A 21,217-nucleotide genomic window follows, 5' to 3' on the forward strand; every position below is an offset into this window, starting at 1 on the left:
CCCATGGAGGCACACCCACCGCGACCGTTTTTAACGGCTTTAATATCCAAAAAGCAATTTGTGGAGTCGGCTATTTTGCATCTCTATTATGGCCGCCGTCTGCGGCTTTATCGGTGCTTAGCCGTATGGCTTCGTCTTGACCTCCGCTCTAACTGTAAATTGCCACCGACTGTTTCCTCATCTGTGACAGGCAATTGAATTAGAGTCTGCCGTAAAAAAAAACGAAGAAGGAGCCGAGGAGGAGGAGGGGGGGGGGGGGTTTGGAACGACCAACGTCCGACAGCGTATGTGCACTTGGCGGCATTCCAAGCCCGTATTACATGCGGAATATGCGGAGTATTGATCTGCGGATGGTTTCGCCTGTGAAGTAGAAGCGAATCCATTCGGTGGGTGCTGACCCGCTGGCTTCGGGTGTCTTCAGAATGCAAATGACATCATTATACCCCCCCCCCCCTCCTCGACACCACCAGTTGGTCTCGTCTGTATTGACAAAAGAGACGGAGATGGAGAGACGACAGGGGGGCACGAAGACCGTTTTAGCTTTCGGGGTGGTGGCTGATGCCCAATCGGGGGACAAAATTAGAACACCGGTTCCGCACAACAGTTCGACGATTCCCCCTCAGCAACCCACGGAACCTCTGGGCTTCTCCAATAAACACTCTTTCACTCTCTCACACACGCTCAGCCTCCGGCAGATTCATAGCTCTCAGATTTTTTCTCTCTCCCATCTCCATTTTCCCTCTAGACTGGAGCTGACCCACTTTAGGAATCTCGCACACCTTTGGGGTGTTCGGTGGAGTATTTACTGTGCGGTATTTAGTTTCAGTCTGCTATGATTAAATAATGAGAGGGGGGAAATAATTAACCACTCGCACAGGGAGGCTGATGTATCTTTCAGCAGTGTGCAGGCAAAAAAGAAGAAAGAAAAAAAGACGCACCAATGCAGGGGGTAAACTCTCCATCTCCATTAGATTAGGAACTGTTTCATCTCTCTCCCACTTCACAGCAGAAGCTCAAACTGGAAAAAAACATAACATTTCCAAGAAACTGAGCAGAGAAGTCTTGTATGGGGTAGATACTCTTGACCAGGAGAAGATGCAGGAGGCTGGTCCTCCACCACAGGTGTGCCTGTAGTAGTCTACACTGTAAATCCTCTTCTCCCCCCTGTGTAAAGCTTAGCAATGCTTTATGGTCAGTGGCTCTGTGAAAAGTGTGCAGTCAGACAAGCGTGAATGGGCAATTAATGGACATTACGATCATGATGATAAACTCGGGATGTGTTTGTCCATTAGACGGTCGCTGTAATGACGCACGGTATGTCAAGCGTGGGATTCGGGATCTCCTCCCACTGTGTATGTACTGTGTGTGTGTGTGTGTGTGTGTGTGTGTGCGTGTGTGTGTGGGTGTGTGTATTGATCTAATGAGTACCGTTGTCTTGTGTCCGCAGGTGATCCTGATGCTGACGAAGTTCTACGACTTCAATCTGGGCAGTGTGACTGAGAGCTCCCTGTGGCGGTAAGTGGACCAGTGCATTTTTTTTACATTTTTTATTTATTTTTTTTGTTCTCCAGTTCCAAAAGCCCTTAGACATAATATAAGTATATTCACAGATATCCATGGTAACACAGCCAGTGTAGCTTATGGTAGCATTGAGGGATTTTTGCCATTGCAACTGCCTCACAACAGCAAAGTATCAAGCCCTCAGGCAGTTTGTTGTGGAAGGAAATGAGGAAACTCGTGTACTGAAAATAAGCAATGGAGAAAGACAAGGGCTTCTCTGGCTGACACTGTGAAGTGTGCTAAATAGCTGACTTATTGAAGCAGTCTTCTGCATGTTAAGATCAGAGGGGGGGTCATGCTAAATGCTTTGAACTATCTGAAGGAGCTGACTGAAGTTTTGTTCACCTTCAGAACTCTGCCCTCTGCATCATCTTCTTAAGAGTTGAGTGTAATCCAAAGGCGTTGCCTTCTCTCCTGTGTTCAGTTGTTGCGCCCCCTATGGGCGGTGTTCGTCAGTATCACCTGATTACCCACACCTGTGATGTACCAGTTTCAGATTGAAGCAGGTGCCACCCACTGTTGTTTCCCTCTCTCATTTAATGTTGTTATCCTGTTGGCTTTTTCCTCTCCCTTATTTATTTAGGAACCTTTTTTCTTATATATCTTGATAAACTCACTTCAACATTGTGGTCAATCTACCCTATTTGAGAAAGCATGCACTAATGTTCTCAAACCCAGGTAGGCATACTTTTGGCATAGTGACCAATCCTGAATTGGAAGAACATCATGAGTTTGTAGAAAACTGGGTGTTTGGGGTAACGATTTGAGTCATCAATCAAAGTTATGATGATTAGTGGGTTAGTTTAGTGTGCGCAGATCACTGCATGTTCTACATCTAAGTTGCATACATCTGAAACATCTATTATTAAATTATAAATGAAATAATTGCAATTAGAAATAATAAATACCCAGGACGTCTCTGTATCATCTGAATGATATAATATGTAATGTTTGACATGGGTCTGAAATGACTAGGTGGAAGAAGTACATCGTCCTGTTGTGGCCATGGTCCACGTTTACATTCATTACAATTAGAAATGATTAATACCCAGGACATTCTATCATCTGAATGTATACGTTTAGATATAATGTGTAATGTTTGCCATGGGTCTCGAATGACCATGTGGAAGCAGTACATCATCCTACTGTCATCTTGGTTCACGTCCATGTGCGCTTAAGTGCCTCACGGAGCCTTGAGCTAACGTTAGCGCCAGGCTTTTGTGCCTGCCCGTCAGACGCCCGTCTCTTGAGTTCTTTGGTATGCATTGTTGTTGGCATGTTGCACGAGTGGTGCATCAGGGACAAGGTCAGCAGCACATATAGTCTACACAATGCAGCAGTGAAATACAACTTTCTGAAATGTCGTCGAGTTGACTGTTTTGTCGTATTGCTTGAAAATATTTATCTTGGCCTTTGTTTTTTGCTCATTTGAACCTAAAAAGAAATTGGTTAAGACTTGTTCTTTATTTAACCCCATCACTGATATTGCAACAGTATCCACACTAGCCTGAGGACCCCCCTCCCCAAGCTTACTACTGAGCTTTACTGTAGGTCCACAGGGAGACATGAGAAAAGAGAACAAATTCACTCAAAGCTCAGAATGACCCCCACTGTCCTTCCCTTTATGCGCAGTTCCCCAAAACCTCCAGCACACACACACACACACACACACACACACACACACACACACACACACACACACACTTCATGCTAAATGTAGCATAATACAAATACCCTCACTTAAGTGCCTACAGACGTGGCCAAAGCCGTGGCGGCTGTCCCATATTAATCGGCTGATGCAGGCACATTGGCTTCTTAATGACGCGTCCATCATTGACTGTCCTCCCACTCCGCTTAGAAATATGCACACGGGCCCCGCACAGCCTAGTGGAGAGAGAGAGAGAGAGAGAGAGAGAGAGAGAGAGAGAGAGAGAGAGAGAGAGAGGCAGAGGCAGAGGCAGAAAGATCGAGAAACAGAGAAAAGGAGAAAGGCAGAAAGATAGAAAGAGAAAGAGAAGGGCATGGAGACTGAAAGGAGAGAAAGACAGGGCAAGGCTGAAACGGTGAGATATACAGGGCATGGTATGGAAGGATAGAGACAGGAAAAGGGGCAGCCGTGGCCTACTGGTTAGCGCTTCGGACTAACCGGAGGGTTGCCGGTTCAAACTCCGGCCAGTAGGCACGGCTGAAGTGCCCTTGAGCAAGGCACCTACTCCTCACTGCTCACAGAGCGCCGCTATACACCAATCCGCCGCGAACTTTATGGGCGCTGCCATCTTGCCTGCCGCCATTACTGTGTGCCTGCGGAGTGTGACGGTGTGACACTTGCCAGTGCCTTCTAATGGCTTTTCAATGAAAACATCCTGTCAGAGAATATCAAATAGGAGACCCTGCTCATGAAAAAATGTCAGGTGAAAGGGAACATTGGGTAGATGTCAGGCAGTGGCCAAAACTTACCAATGAAGGTAATTTATTGACAACATAATGTATTAAGACGTGTATTAATTAATGACAACAATAAGCCGAATGCTATCATTAAGAGCTGTGTTGCTAATATCACAAGCTTCAGAAGTTGCAAATAACTATTAGCCACGACCACTTGTAGCAGTAAAATACATGTTCTTACAGGTATTCAGGATTATTTTATTAATCGTATGTATTTCATCCACTTTTAACGCACATCTTAGTCCTCGACAAGGAACTCTGTGTAATCCGTAAGCCTGTAAACATGGGCACTCAATGTGCAACAATGTGCAACTGCTACATAGTTCTGTATATTCCTACTGTTGTTAAAACAGCCGACTACACAACACACTTTTCCTGGCATCACTGGACAGCATACATACTAAATAAAAATTAAGAAAAAGAAGAAGATTTCGCATCTACAGCTAACGTCTGCTACAGCCGCCTACAGGACCAACACATTACTTCGCTACTTCCTTAGCAGCAAGGCAACGCAGTAATGGCGGCGCTGCTTTAATTCCGTGTTTCGCCGGATTTGTGTATAGCAGGCAGCTCACTGCGTCGGGATTAGTGTGTGCTTCACCTCACTGTGTGTTCACTGTGTGCTGAGTGTGTTTCACTAATTCACGGATTGGGATAAATGCAGAGACCAAATTTCCTTCACGGGATCAAACAAGTGTGTGTTATGTGCAGAATAACAGCAGTGTGTTTTAAAAAATTGAATAAAGCTCTAAATCCTTAGAATAGCTGTTAATTACATAATACCAATGCATTGGGAACACTGCACAGTCAATTTCAAATCAAAACATGACAATCAAGTTTGTGCTATACCTTTACAGAAATTGAAGAAAAAGGAATGTTAGGCAGTTAAAACAAAATAGCAGTGAATGTTTTACAAACTCAAACATTTACTGTACAAACTGAAAATTGTCTCAAGATGTGGCTTTACTTTAAATCACTGCACTAATATCTAGTTTCATTACCATTATTTCTGATAATTGCTTCACGTCTGTGTTGCATGGAGTCGACCAACTACTGGCACCTGTGAACAGGAATTCCAGCCCAGGATGATTAAACTACATTCCACAATTCCTCTGCATTTCTGAGTTTTGCCTCAGAAACAGCATTTTTGATGTCACCCCACAAGTTTTCTATAGGATTGAGGTCTGGGGTTCGGGCTGGCCACTCCAAAACGTCAATCTAGTCTGGAACCAAGACTTTGCTCCCTATTGTTTTGGGTCATTGTCTTGTTGAAACCTCTATTTCAAAGGCATTTCCTCTTCAGCATAAGACAACATGACCTCTTTAAATGTTTTGATGTATTGAAACTGATCCATGATCTCTGGTGTGCGATAAATAGGTCAAACACCACATTATGAGAAACATCCCGTAACATGAATTGTGCACCACCATGCTTTACTGTCTTCAGTGTACTGTGGCTTGAATTCAGTGCATGTGGGTCGTTGGACAAACTGCGTCTGCGGCTCCCATGCACTGAATTCAAGCCACAGGACACTGTTAAGACAGCAGAGATCACCAATCAGTTTCAGTACATCAAAACATTTGAAGAGTTCATGTTGTCTTATGCTGAAGAGGAAATGCCTTTGAAATGGATGTTTCAACAAGACAATGGCCCAAAACACACCAGTAAGCGAGCAAAATCTTGGTTCCAGACTAACAAGATTGATGTTATGGAGTGGCCAGCCCAATCCCCAGACCTCAATCCTATAGAAACCTTGTGGGGTGACATCAAAAATGCTGTTTCTGAGGCAATTTTGGTCATGTTTTGATTTGAAATTAAATGTGCAGTGTTCCCAATGCATTGATATTATGGAATTAACAGCTATTCTAAGGATTTTGAGCTTTATTATTTTTTTTAAAACACACAACATTATTCTGCACATAGCTGTATATACTTATAAAGATAGGGGAGAGAGGGAGATCGAAAGAGAGGCAGATAGAGAGATCCAAATCAGACGGATAGACAGCCAGGCAGACTGAAGGGTAGAGAAAGAGATGGAGGGAGGCACCGAGGGAAACAGAAAGATTAAAAGAAAGGCAGAGACAGACAGACAGACATATACAGAGGTAGAGAGAGGGAGAGAGGGGAAAAGAAAGGTAGCTTTGTTGCTTATTTTTGCTTCTTTGCTTCAGCTCTCTTTTTTTGACCCTGTGAGCCTGCCGTAGGGCAGCCACGGGAGCGCAGGGCCGGCCGACTGGCCGGCCGGTCGAGGACGCAACAGGAGCACGTCCACGCTCAGCCCCCTCCCCTCCTCTCCCCTTCCCCGATTTCCCCCTCCGGTGAGATTCTGGCAAAAGATGAGCTCGCACACCGGCGGAACAATCTGGAATACTTAGCAGATCCACAGCCACCGCCGCAGCCAACGCCACCACCGACAGCGGTTTTCACCCCTCAGGCGACTGCTGGGTTGTTTTCCGACATGCGCCGCCATAATTAGTGGCGTTTTCTCGATACCTGCACGTCTACGGCGATGATTAATCACACACGGCGAGTCGGCCATATTAGACACACGACACATCACAGACGGGTTTATTTTGATTCCTGGCATGGTACCACTCAAAGTCTGCGAGAGAGATAGTCTTTGAGGGACAAATTTCAAGGTTGTTACTCGTTGTTACCAAGGCAGATAAAACAGAATATTATAAATGCTTGATGTGGATATACTTAGCAAGGCACATACTATAGAGTTAGGAGTTCTCATCACATACAGGAATAGGATAGATATAGATTTAACGAGAAGACTCTAAATTAGCTCTGCATGATTCTATGGAGACAGGCATATCTTCAAAGAGAGTTTATTTTTTAACTTATAGAATACGTTTTTTTTTTATTTCTCAGTTCTTTTCTGTGCACCCCATCTAATCATGACTGATTCCACATGTAGAATAAGCCTGAATTGCTTTAATGGTATACCAGGATGTAGGATAAGCCTGAATTGCTTTAATGGTATACCAGGATGTAGGATAAGCCTGAATTGCTTTAATGGTATACCAGGATGTAGGATAAGCCTGAATTGCTTTAATGATATACCAGGATGTAGGATTAGCCTGAATTGCTTTAATGATATACCAGGATGTAGGATTAGCCTGAATTGCTTTAATGATATACCAGGATGTAGGATTAGCCTGAATTGCTTTAATGATATACCAGGATGTAGGATTAGCCTGAATTGCTTTAATGATATACCAGGATGTAGGATAAGCCTGAATTGCTTTAATGGTATACCAGGATGTAATGGTTTGGAGAGAGAGAGAGGAACCAGGAAATGGTATACCAGGATGTAAGAGAGAGAGAGAGAGAGAGATAAATGTGGGAGGTCTGTAGCTAGGCAGCGATGAGAGTGTGTTTGTGTGAGAGAGACAGAGAGTTTGAGATGATGAGGGCAGAGAAGGATATCTTGACCGCCTCACTTTGTCTCGTCCTTGAACGGGAGCTCATTTTCTCTCTCCCTCCACACTGCCCCTGCCTCCGTTCCTCTGAGTTTCAGTCCAATCACACTGCTACATTGAAAAAGGTAGAAAGAAAGAGGGACAGGAGGGGAGATGGAGAGTGAATGACAGAGTGATGGGGAGAGAGAGAGAGAGAGAGAGAGAGAGAGAGAAAGAGAGAGAGGTTGTAACACAAAAAGTAATGCCACTGGGCATTAAATCAGCTCTGGTCTTTGATGGCCATTGAGAAGCTGATCAATAGCGAGATGATGTCACTTTCCCGGCACAGCGGATGTCAATGACCCCTTATTTGGAGTGCGGGGCGGAAAAGAAGAAAGGAAAGTCTTTTGGCCGTGACTCACTTTGAATAAATTTCGGCAAAGAAGAAGAGAAATGGCTGACGTGTTTCACTGCTTTGGTAAACTTTGTTACGGCAGTATATAATCTGGAGTAGAAGGAAGGCTAAAAATGAAAGGATTCTCCTGAGCCACGCTGTTTCTCTGTGGTGCTATTTGTTTACACATGCGTCACTGCTGGGAGAGAGAGAGAGAGAGAGAGAGAGAGAGAGAGAGAGAGAGAGAATACGTTCAAGCTGTGATATGAAAACAGGAGTAAAGGAAATAAATGAGGAAGGAAGAAAAGGGTGGAGAGGGGAAAAAAAAACATTTTCCAGATAGTACTTCAGAAGATGTGTGTCTGATTGCACCCATTGAAGAGCTGATGGAAGCTGTTATGGAGGTTTTTAAGAGTGGCTGCTGCTACTGCTGTCACTGCTTTTCTCTCTGAACATAAAATTAGCAGCCTCCACCACCACCAACACACACACACGCACACACACACATACAGTACACACACACACACACACACACACACACACACACACACACACACACACACACACACACACAAACACACACACACACACACACACACAGGCAGCAAGGGCTCCTGATTGAGTGAGCTGGCCTCCCCACAAAAAATAAATCTGAACTGGCAGTTTTTCGGATAAGTTGCTAAAACTTGAGGAGACATTTTGAAAAGCCAGATCTCAACAGAACACACATTTCACATTAGTGTTTTGACCAAAGGTTTGAATATTTCATTGTGCTCACCTCAGCGTCTAGAATCTGTTTTCCCCCTCCTTCTCTCTCTCTCTCTCTCTCTCTCTCTCAAGTCAGTTCAGTCAGCTTGTTTTATCTCAAATTTCCTGAAATGAAACCTGACAGTTATCGGAGGGATGGAATCCATCCTCAAATCTGAGATGTTGTGGGTGCAGGAAGGCAGGCAGGCAATAGAAACTTTTTTGACAAACAATAAAAAAAAAAAAAAAACTTTGGCGTCCTCGCAGAACTCCAGACTTTTTATGTGGGTACCACCCAGTGGTCTCCCTGCCAAGATGTTAGTCTAACCTTCTATGATTTATTTGTTCACTGTAAACTTAATTACATTTTGACGTTTTGTGTGAATGCCAACAAAAGAGGGCATAATGAAGTGGGTGCCGCAGTCCCCTATAGTGGTGGTGTACTTCAGCGCTCCACCAAACAATCTCCGAGTCTAAGACCTTTTGACCTGGCCTACCTGTGGCCCTCCATCATTGTGAGTTGATTTATATGAGGCTGGCGCTGGTTACATAGCCACAGTAGCCAGAATCCAGTTCAGCTATTCTCTTGCTATCTGTTGAGATTTGACAAAGGAGGACACAGATGATGGCACATCGTGCGCTGAGTGCTGACACTTTGTATCACCAAATTTCATACCTCAATGTGTTGTCAAGGCTATGAGTTTAGATAGATAGATAGATAGATAGATAGATAGATAGATAGATAAATAGATAGATACATAGATACATAGATAGATACTTTATTGATCCCCAGGGGAAATTCAAGTTTAGTTTAACTCTGCTGTAGTCTATGTATATTTTGACTAAACGTTGACATAACAATGCAATTAATCTGGTATTACAGATATTGTAGACAGTGAGTGGATGTTAGATAATGAGAATAATGCTATTAATCCATTGGAATGATGAAAACGTGTTGGACTTGTATAACTTAAGCCATATTAATAAAAGTATCCTTATTCATAGCCACGCCTCACATAATCATGATGTTCAGTAATATGTGTGCCATGTTACCATAATCTGTAATTGTCAAGACATTTCTGTTAATATCCGCTGCGATAAGAGCATGTTATTATAATGGCCTACCCTGACAGGCTGACACAACATCAAACATGCAATTACCACTGATAGAGCCGTCATACCGTTAATGTTATTGAAGATAACGTCTTAGTATGAGAGTGCATGGCTGTTGCAAAGACACATCTAAGGTTGCAATTTCATCCAAGCTTTCATCCAGCCAAATAAAATCTATTTGATCACATACACTTTACCACATTATCAAACAAAGCAGGACGTCACAATGAGAAGAACATTCCAAAATAACAGCTTCTCTTCATGAATACTGAGGACAAGCGGTGCAGTGATGTTAACCCGAAAGGTATCGTCGCACAAATTGCCAATCTTTCCCCAGAAAATCTCTCTTTTTTTCCATTCCACTGCAGCTCTTGTAGCTGTGATAATTCCTCTGGGTATTTCATTCCCGCTACCACTGAATACCCTCGACTCACCAATCTAATAGGAATAACCGGAGTGATTGAATTTTATGCATGTTCCTGACTCTGAGAAAGATTCATTGATGGAGCAGGGGCAGTGGGGGAGTGGTGGTGGTTGATGAGGAGGGGGGGGGGGTCTAATTGCAACAACTAATTCATCAAAGCCTCATCAAGGGTCTCTTATTAAATTTCAGGTCAACCGACTATGGGACCACTTACGAGAAGCTAAACGAGAAGGTGGGGGTGAAGACAATCCTCAGCTACTTGTACGTCAGTCCCAACAACAAGCGCAAGGTAAGAGATATGTGTTGAATTCTCTCTCTCTCTCTCTCTTTATCTTACTCACTCACTCACTCACTCACTCACACACACACACGCTATCTGAATGCATGCATTTCCCTCGGAGTCCATCCTTATCCTCCTGGGAACCAAGAAAAAAAAGTGTCCAACAATTTCTTTTTTTTTTGTGATTTCCTTTCTATTTAGGATTTAAAAAAAATCTTACAATTTTTATTTTTTTAAATTTATTTTTATTTTAAATTTTATAGCATGTCCCCTGTGGTGGACAAAAGGACCGTTTTACTATGAAAAGGTAGCCATGAAAATAGACAAAAATGGACAAATTATGTTTTTAGTGGTATTAAATTAAGGGTAAACTTAACCAAATATAAGGGAAAATGTTATTTATCCTTCTAGACTACTCTTTCATCTGCGATAATTCATTTTTTAGTCTTACTCTTCCTCGCTATCTTCTTGAGGCACAGGATCATAGTCCTCATCTCTGATTCCCTCACTCATCACCTGAGAGCTCCAAATCTGCCCCCCCCCCCTCATTCATCCTATACAAATGATCTCCTAAATTTCCCAAAAAATCAAAATATTTTGGTCCTGGTGTCCATTATAATGGACAAGTCACTATTATTTCAAAATGTAAATAACTTGATCACATGATATATCATTAGAAAGCCCAGGATGTCCTCTTTAAAAGACCACAGGAATTGATAGAATAGCTCAAAGGGGTAAAGGGGTATGCTTCTAGAACTTATGTCCACTACAGAGGACATAGGTCTATGGATTGGTTCTCAGGAGGATATATTATCCATGCCGTCAAGTGAGCTGTTTTCATTTCTCTTCCCTATCTGTCTCAGCCTTTGTCTGAGTTCTCTGTCGCCTTCGGAGACGGGTCCTGTACAACAGAAGGTTTTTCGGCGCACATTCACTTTCCAGTGTTCTCTGATTTATATGTCACAGAGTGTAGCTTAAAGGAAAGAGTTACTACAGATCAGGGATAAAAGCAGAAAAGATTTACGGGAATTTGCCAAAAAATGCTTTAATAATCAATATTAATGCCTTTGCTTTCTCTCTCTCTCTCCCCTGGCCAAAGCAACATGAATTATGAAGCGCTCGGAGTCGGGGCGTTCATAAATTCTGAGTGTTTTAATCAAAGTTAGATAAGAGGAGTTTGCATTTACGAGCGAAACCGTCCGGCACTCCGGCGGGAGTAAAGTGACGGTGCAAATCATTAGTGCCCCGCACCCTCCATCCTCAAGCCCGAGTCTTCCAGAAACTTCTCTTCAGCCTCCCTTTTTTCCTTTTTCTCCACACAGCACTGCAGTCAGACAGGCCCATTTTCTCCTCGTTAATTATCACCATTTAATGAAGATAAAATGTGTCTTGACTACTGATGGTCTGCGGCCTCTCCTCCCTTCCCTTTCGCCAGCACAGAGCCATGCCTTGTAAGCATTATGCTGTACATGCATACGTATTACGAATGAGAATTTCATTATGCTAAATTTAGCCTCCGGCGGTTTAAATTTAGACTCGCACATTACCCTGACTTGCAAGAGAGAGGGAATGTTTAAATTGGTATAATGCAATCGAAGGAAAATACAATTGTTGCCATGGAAAGTGGCACTGCATAGACCGTCATGAGTGATTATGCCATGTTTTCTTATTTAACAAATGGCACAAACAAAGACACTTGAACAAAGAACATACAGTTCTTGTACTTCCGTCACCATAAGCAATAACTTTTCGACGTGAGTGTGTGTGTGTCCTTAGATTGCACATAGGACAAGAACCGCAAACAGGAACAAAAGCCTCCTGACAGCACTGAAATTGCTGTGAATGAGGAGTTCTGAAAATGAGAGAGAGAGAGAGAGAGAAACAACGCCAGTCACCTGTCAAAAAGCAAGATGTTCAATGCCAGGGTCTTTCAAGGTGCTTTTAGCCTCAGTGTTACTGATGATTAAGTGGTGCATTTGCTGTCAGTATTGTGAGGGTAGAATGTCAACAGTGCCCATGTTCTCCTTCTTTCCTGATCATGCAGTATTGGTAGCCTGATGTTGTCATACTCACATACAGAATCTGATTATGGGCCGTGTTTGAACTAATACAGGGGGGCAAATGCCTCTGCACTCAATTGGATAGTCCTAAAAAGCGTAGTTGGCTAACTTCCGTCACAACCTTTGTAGGTAGAACCGTGGTTCTTGGATTCGGTGTTTCTAGAAAAAGTAGTTCAAACTTTCAATCGCATAAAAGTTTGGTGGTTGGAATTACTGTCCCTGAGCAGGCGCACTTGTGTCGTTTGTTGGTAGTTCCAGTTTGTGATGCTGTCTGTGTCAGAGGATAAGACAGGAGTCTAACCAAAAATCATGTCTCTATGCTGTTGGCGTAATGTTCATTAAAAAACTGATTCCCCTGCTGGGCTCGTTCTTACTACTTATAAATGCTAATATGCTATGCTAATGTTGACTTGTGTTAGTGTTATGGTAGGCTATTCACAGACACTGATAGTAAGCATACTAATTATTAGGTTCGATACCCTCATTAGGTGAGAGTAGCCTACCCCATTGCTTCTGAATACGTGCAGTTGAACTAGTGACATGTGAAAATACCAAATTAACCTGTGCAACTTTATTTGAAACTATAAAACTATTATTTTGGTCTTTAGGTTTTTGCTGATGATAATGGCAGCATTAATCACTTGTGGTTTAAATGAGAAAAATGTTGATACAGCTATTCATGAGTTTCATCAGGTCCCTTGCCACAGGTGTATAAAATCAAGCACCTAGTTTATGAATGCAGACTGCATGGTGCTTGATTTTATACACCCGGCAAGGGACCTGATGAAACCCATTAATAAGCTGTGGCAGATAATTTCTAGGAGGTGGGGTATTACACATCTGCTCTGGTTCGGGCATAGTTGCTCCACAACGGAACAAGTCCAGACCGAACTTCCCGACCTCATAAAGTTTGGCTGGCTTCCAGGTTACAATATTGGGGATGCAAAGTTTGTGTTGAATTCTATTAAATCTTAACTGAGAAACGGGTTGACTGCACAACAGGACATACTAAGAAACAGAAGGGCTTTCATGAGCAAAGTAAGTACACACACACACACACACACAGACACTGATTGACACAACTATTAAAGAACCACTTGCACTGACAAGCCAGTGGACACTGGCAGAAAAGCAGCCACACTCACACAACACAACACAACACATACACACACACACACACACACACACACACACAAATGGCCAGCAGTCATAGTATTAAGTGGACATCTTGCACAAACAACTATCCTAATATCCTAATATCTCTCGCTCATGCATGCCCAGCCTCGCCGTACCACAGGGGGCGGGACTGAGAAACAGACCAATGGACAGAAGGAAGGGAAGTGAGTGATGCTTGTGTGAAGGCATGGCCGAAATTGGACGAGGCCTCAGCAGCCAGCTTTCGCTCAGTAGCTTTCGCTCAGTAGCTTTTGCCTTTTTGTGAGCGCAAAAAGGGCTTGATACAGTCCACTAAGGAACGACATGAGGAAAGGAGAGGAGGGAGGAGTGGGGGGAATCACTGATGCAAGCCATATGCTTTTATATTTGCTTTTGGTCCCACATGCTTCAGGCGCTGTGGCTAACCATGCTGGAAAAACAAGGTATTTCAAGGCTGAATTAGAGGTTGGAGAGGAGGTAATTTCTGAAGCATTTTTTTTTTTTGTTTTGCTATATTACTTGAAATCCTCCTAAAGCAACCCTAAGTCTTTTTACATAAAAATAATATTTTGGAAATTTTAATGGTACATCAACTCGCGGCACTTCTTCCATAGCCTAAGCGGGTCGCATTGACTGCTTTTGTTCTTGTAGCCTTCTGTACAGTATGTAATCCATCTGGCTGCGTGTGTTTGCGAGTGTTGTAGCTTGTTTCAAAGTTCTACATGGTTGCCAGACCGTTGTGCTCTGTCTCTATGTCGAATGCTGTTGTGCCAAGTGTGCATTCAAGTGCATTGGGAGAGTGGCTAAGTGGCTAACGCCTCATTCACACCAGAAACATCTTTTATGTGGGGTTGCTGAGGAGTTGCTACTCTCTTCCACTGCATCTTTTCATAGGACCTCTTCAGACACACTTGCCTCTCGAGGGAAAAATAGGCGCCATTGCTAGCTGGCTTGTAGCTGCAGAGTGGTATGAGCAACGCCTGCAAGCTGTGTGAAAGCTCGAACCTGTTAACATGGTAACAGTAGCCTCTATGTGCATGCCATGCGTCTGGAGTGAATGAGGCATAAGGTGGTAGCCAGAAGGCAGGGGCGGGATTTCTTCAGTTGTATACTTTCAGAATCAATCTATTCTAGCAAAAGATGCCCAGTATATCTCATTATACCTTTAAGGCTACAAAGTCCCCTACCATCCCCATCCCCCAACACACACCCACACACACATTTCACAGCTCCCACTCTCTCCTTCACCTGTTAATGAGTAATATCCAACCGATAAAGACCCCCCCAGTATTTCCATGCCATTTGGACAAAATGTTCAGATATGATTGTTTTGTATGCTTGGATGTATTAACGGCACTGTTTGTGGCTTTGTTGCCACGACCCCGTTTGAATGAAACAATAAAAGTGCAGCAAAAGCAGCCGGAGGAAAATGAGTTTCTCCACACCGGTGGCACTCCTGCGTGGCTTTTAAGGTGGATTGCTGAAAAGATACAAACAATTTTTCTCCACTTTTTTTTTTTAATAAAAAAAATAGAAAAAAAAATAAAATATAATTTAAAATAGAAAAAAAGAAAACAGAGGGAAGAGAGAAAGAGACAGAGAGATTGACACCACGCTGAATGTTGATGCTATCAGCGGGTGATCAGCGTCTGATTTGTTTTTTAATGCTGTGTGGTCGTGCTCAGGCACATGCATGCGTGCTCCGCGCCGCTCGAAAACAATTTGAGCTGCGTGCGAGAGCGAGATTGCAATAAGTGCAGGTGGGCGGAAGAGGAATGCGTATCAGATGAAATGGCTCCCGCTTTCATGTTCAAAGGCCTTCAGTCGCCGGCATCCTCGTCGTTGTCATCGACGCCTTGTGTTCACAGAAAGCTCAGTTTTTATAAAGAGAGAGAGAGAGAGAGTGAGAGAGAGAGAGAGATGAAAAAAAAGCTAACAAAATTAATATTTAACAGGCAACAGACTTTTCTCCCCCCTCCAAAACACTTTTTAAAAATGCGTGCGCCAAGGGTGAAACCCAGACGTGACCTTAGAAGGGCGAACCAAATTACACTGCCCAAAAGTATGCCGCGCGTGTCACCAGTTTTATAGATCAGATGGGGCTGCGACAGATTGCCCAGGAAAACAGGAAACGTGCTCAGTTTTAACTGGAGCAGGGGCTGGCAAGGAGCACAGCCGCTGAAAAACAACTGTACTGTAGATTAACCGTTTGTGTTAACCGTTTTTTCGAAATCGCTGGTGATGAGAACATATTAGTATTGTCAATTTCAATTAGATGATCTATCTATAGAGCAATGAATAACGGATAGTTAGGGCGTAGGTGGGGTCAGAAATAACAAGGGACGCTGTAGGGTTTTGAATATGGACGTGGAATAAAAATGCGGTGGGTAGGCTTTGAAATGGCGGTCATTAAAATCAGGCGCAGAATCATCTGATCATAGCTTTTTACACATCGGACATACGAGCACAGAAGCGTCAGCTGATTACGTTCTATCAATATTCTGATTATTCGGTCAGATCTATTGGGTAATGAATCAGGAGTAGGTAGTGGGTCTAGCCACAAGGCTGGACACCATCGACAGCATGTTTTAAAAAGGCAATGTAGAGCTATCGTCGTTGTGAGAGTGAAGGCAAGTTCTGTGCGATGCTGGTACTGTGCTATGGGACTTAACTTTCACTGTGACGATCGACAGCAGTTTGGAAAGCGGCTCTAGGACGTGTCAGATTCTTGATGTGCTCCGAATTTGTGCGGAAGTAAGCGGTCCAGCAGTGGCCAGTAGAAGAAGAAAAAAAAAGCAACAGAAAAAAACAAAACAAGGAACATCTGTCAGGCCGTAGGCATAATCCCAAAATGTCTGCCGTGCGGTTGAGCACAGCAGCCAAAAATGAAAGGTTCCAGCAATCAAGGGGATTGCAGCCTTGCACGGAGAGAACTGAACCATTGTTTCCCCACATCCAGGTACTTAGCTTGAAAAGAAGAAATGCACCGAGTTTTATCTAGTCTCCTCCCTCCATGTAGATGGATATTGTTATTGAAAACCATTAAGAACAAAGCAAGGAGGGACATTAAAGAAGCATAACACACAAACAACACACAAACGTTAAGTGTTTAATAACAGTTTCAGCTTACACTAGTATTCATGGCTAGTGGTTCCCCCAACCTCGTCTAATTTGTTTAACTGGTTTTTTTTTTTTCCTTTCTCTCTTTTTTCCACTAGTGTCAAACTGGCAGCCCAATTACCAGTAGTGGGAATCAAATGTGTTGCTATTTATTAAGTCCAGCTTGTCGGGTCAGGCCTGTGAGCCCGGGCGGATGTCTTGAAGCAGTCAATTAGCCGCAACTTCAAATGCTTCGCCAGGATCAAGTGTCAGTGCCGAGTCTTATTGGAAGGGCCGAGTGAGAGCAAGAGAGAGAGAGAGAGAGAGAGAGAGAGAGAGAGAGAGAGAGAGTGAGGAAGTGAGAGACAGGGGAGAAGATGGAAATGTCTGCCACTCTTGTCCAGGGTTTCACATGTTCATTAGGTGGCCTTACGGCAGGCCTCTGTACAGCAGCGGCCTTAATGGGTCTGCCCGCACTGCAGCTGGTGGAATAACAAGGCAAGCAAACGAGCAATGAAAGTGCTGTGGTTTATAAAGTCTGCTACGCCATGGAAACCCTGTGAGCAGGGCTTGTTATTGTTTATGTTGTGTGTTTATTTTTGAAAACGGCTAGTTACTGTTATGTGGAGGAGGAAGTGTGCGTGAAGTAGATCTCATAACGCGGTGTCTGGGTTGGATAATTAGTAACACGCTACACTCAAAGGGATGGGAGAGCAGCATGTTTGTGTGTGGGGGCAGGCGTGTCCGCCTATCGCTGCTGACGGTGGAGAAAATATCAGTGTTTTGTCGTTCTCGAATCCAAGCGGTATTGTTGGGTAAGTTGGATTTCTTAGGTTCCCTGCGTTGTTTGCCTGCATTGTGTGGCATGTTGGTACCACGCACACACACACACACACACACACACACACACACATTCACACACACACACACATTCACACACACACAGTGAGACCTTTTGCTCAACTGCTGACATTCAATTAGGCCCCCGAGGAAGACTTTTCCCTCTCCTCTTCCTCCTTCCCCCGTGCGGAGAATCGCCCCCCCCCCCACACACACACCTCCACCTCCCTCCTGCCGCTGCTGACCTTTCCATCGTAGCCTCAATTAAGCACACCATTTTTCTGCCCTCCCGCTTTTGTCTTCCATTTATTTTCTTTTATTTCCCCCTGCCAATTCACAGTGTAATCCGACAAATCCCTTTCTTTTCTTTAGGGGACATTCTGGGCCCTAACACCCCCTCCCCCCCCAGTACACTGCTGAGATGGTGATGCAGCGGGGAACACGTGTGTATACTGTAGCTGCCGTTTCGCTGGTAATTGGCCGAGAACGGAAGCGTTGATCTGAAGGTTCTGCGCATGTTTTTCTTATCCTCCGTATTAAATGAATAGGGGGGGGGGGGGGGGGGGGCACAAAGAGAATAGTCGATGAGACGCGTAGTACATTAGGGCAAAATGATCTGTCTAAGCTCCAGGCTTTATCATAAAACATTTACGTTTTTTTTTTTCTGCGGAGCCTTCTCTGTCAGCATCTGAAAAAGAGTGGAGCGAAGGAGAGAGAGAGAACAAGAGGGAGGAAGAGAGAGCCAAAGAAATAAAAAAGAGGTGTGTGTGTGTGTGTGTGTGTGTGTGTGTGCAAGAAAGAGGAGGTGTTCAAAGGAGACACAGAGCGTCCACACACACACTGCGCTGAGAGAGTCAAACGAAAAAGAAAATTAACCACCCAGCCACCCCTTCTCTCCCTCTCCAACCTCCACCCTTTTACCAGCTACTATGGCATACTGACTCTGGCAATTAACAGTGACGAGCTGTGTGGCTGAATGGCTTATCTACTGGCCTGTCACGATGGCTTCCCCTCAACGTCTGTCAGGGGGAGGTGTGGATGCACTTTCCATACGGGCTCGCCAGGCACAGTTGGGCGGGGTAGGGGGTTGACGCGCCGATGGGTGCTCCCCACGTCGCCCCCCGAGACGTTCCTCCTGTGTCGTTTTTCCACTTCCTTCCTCTTTCTCCTTGTTGTCGCTCCAAGAACTTCCCTTCATGCTGGGGTAGCGGTGGCAGAAACATCGCTGGGTGGTAGTGGATCCTTGACCGAATCCTGTGAGGATCTGTGTTGGACAAAACTGTTTCACAGGCAACGTGCGTGGAAGTGGCAACTTATGTTTGAGAGGATGTTTATTAGGGTGTAAATGTGTGTGTGTGTGTGTGTGTGTGTGTGTGTGTGACGTGTTTGTTTGTCTATGTTATTTCATCTGAAAGATATAAGGTGTGTATGTGTATGTATGTGTGTACTTGTTGAGCCAATGGCCTTGGATGCCGACGGCGATTTGCTGTTGCATCGTGATTGTTTGAAAGCATGCGAGACTTGATTAGAGTCTCAACTCAACATTGGGCGGTTATTTGGAATCTTAAAAGACATGGGCCTGGAGAATGACTTCAGTTCAAACACAGCAGTCAGGATATAACTACCACTGGCAAATATAATGAATAATGCATGGTCAATAGCACCATCTTTGAGAGAGATGGAGGGTGTTTTTATGTGTGTGTTTGTGTGTGAGTGTGTGTGTGTGTGTGATTCCTTCGCCTGCCACTAGATGGCAGGTGGCTCTTGAGAACAGGCCGGGTCCCTCGGGCTGCACCCACCGCACCAGAGAGAGCCCCCGCCGGATACTGAACTGTCCTCTCCGTCACAGCCTGAACCCTGGGGCAGTAGAAGGGAGAGACCTTGCTCTCACTGCTGGATGGACGCCTCCGGGAGGCAGTGACCCGTGAGCAGGGAGGGAAGAAAAGCACCAAGAGACCAACACTGCTGATGGTGCTTCATCACTATTCAACCATGGCTGTTTCCCAATGTAATCCATTCACCCCAGCAATGTTAGACATGTAGGAGATTTTTTTTCAGTTATGCACAGGATAAGATAAAAAAAGCCCTAGAGTTGCTAGTCAAGGATTTCATTCGCATTACAGCCAGACCTATCAAAATCTCATGCATGTAAAAATACTAGAACAACCTGAAGAGAAGATAAAAGACAGGAGTTTAATAATTATGAGGTGACTCATTCGGGAATCACATAGCAAAGCCCTTTGACATAATGCACCTTTTGGAAAGAAAACACAACCTAATTGGTGCCATTTTATTTTTACTCCAAAAATGATGCCTGCGAGGCAAAAGGCCAACTCCCCATACTGAGATTTTTAGGCGTTGGAGGTTTATTGTTGATAAATTGCGCAGGTTTAGCAAGTGCGCTAACACACGTTACTCTCTCATCAGTGAGAGTTCAGGTCATTTCAATGCCTTTGGTCGTCCCCTGAGCTCTTCAGCAAAATAAAAACACTCAAGCAATCGCATTTTTATACCACCAGACACCTAGACCTAGCATTGGTCTCTGGGCTAATCAGGCCGGCCTCTACAAGCGCAGGGTAACCTTGGTTAATAAATCAACACGTAGCATTTTGCCCATACAGCATTGTGTTTTAATGCTTGTAGTGTGTGTGCAGATATTGTACAATATGCTTACCTCACTATTGCTCAGTACTGTACATACTCACTATTGTTTGTGCTGATGCCTTGTCACACTAAGGAGAATTATTATCAACATTAAGTAAGTATATACTCTTTTGATCCCGTGAGGGAAATTTGGTCTCTGCATTTATCCCAATCCGTGAATTAGTGAAACACACTGCACACAGTGAACACAACGTGAGGTGAAGTACACACTAATCCCGGCGCAGTGAGCTGCATACCTGTCAACATTTAGCTTTCCAAAAACGGAGATTTTTTTTTTCGGGGCAGTGTTTATACTGGATCTGTGTTTGCATATTTAATATGTTTCATACACGTGTTTCAACACTGCATTTCGGTCGTTGCTTTTACCTTACCATTACCTTACGCATGCCAGTTATGTATCCACCAGCTGCCTGCCTGCAGCCTACTTCCAAAACTCCAAAGCTGCTTGCTGTCAGATTTGGTTCCGAGGGAACAAGTTCAGTGTATCAACAACACTCAATAACAGTTTATGTGATGTGTTAATCAATTAAATTCCCAACAATTTCACAACAGCTAGTTCTGGACTAGGCCATTCATCTAGCCCGCTTGCTTACGACGAGACTCAGGCTGCGCAGTTGGCACCCACTTCCTTATTTGGGTTGCCAGGTTTTAGCCTATGACAAAATGGTTGAAAGTGATCGTGTATGTGTAGGGTGTATTTCATACACAATCTGGCAACCTGAATGCATCAATGATTTTAAAATGAAGGTTGATGGCCATGCAAATTACGGGAGTTTTCTGGGAGAAATAACAAAACGGGAGGGTGCTGGGAGATGACCTTGAAATACGGGAGAAACGGGAGTGTTGACGGGTATGGTGAGCTGCCTGCAACAACAGCGGCGCTCGGGGAGCAGTGAGGGGTTAGGTGCCTTGCCCAAGGGCACTTCAGCCGTGCCTACTCGTCGGGGTTCGAACCTGCAACCCTCCGGTTACAAGTCCGAAGCGCTAACCAGTAGGCCACGGCTGTCCCCCAACATACCATGTTATAA

The 21,217-nt window shown here is 44.1% G+C and overlaps 1 protein-coding gene across 1 annotated transcript in view; it reads left to right on the forward strand.

The window, feature by feature from the left end:
* LOC125297821 (VPS10 domain-containing receptor SorCS1) overlaps positions 1-21,217 on the forward strand; it is a 163,064-nt gene that overhangs the window by 71,610 nt on the left and 70,237 nt on the right. The window contains 2 exon segments of the mRNA XM_048248319.1: positions 1,448-1,515; positions 10,281-10,380. Of these exon segments, the coding sequence (XP_048104276.1) occupies positions 1,448-1,515; positions 10,281-10,380 (168 nt within the window).

Source organism: Alosa alosa, chromosome 7, assembly GCF_017589495.1.
Source record: "Alosa alosa isolate M-15738 ecotype Scorff River chromosome 7, AALO_Geno_1.1, whole genome shotgun sequence".
NCBI classification, from domain to species: domain Eukaryota; kingdom Metazoa; phylum Chordata; class Actinopteri; order Clupeiformes; family Clupeidae; genus Alosa; species Alosa alosa.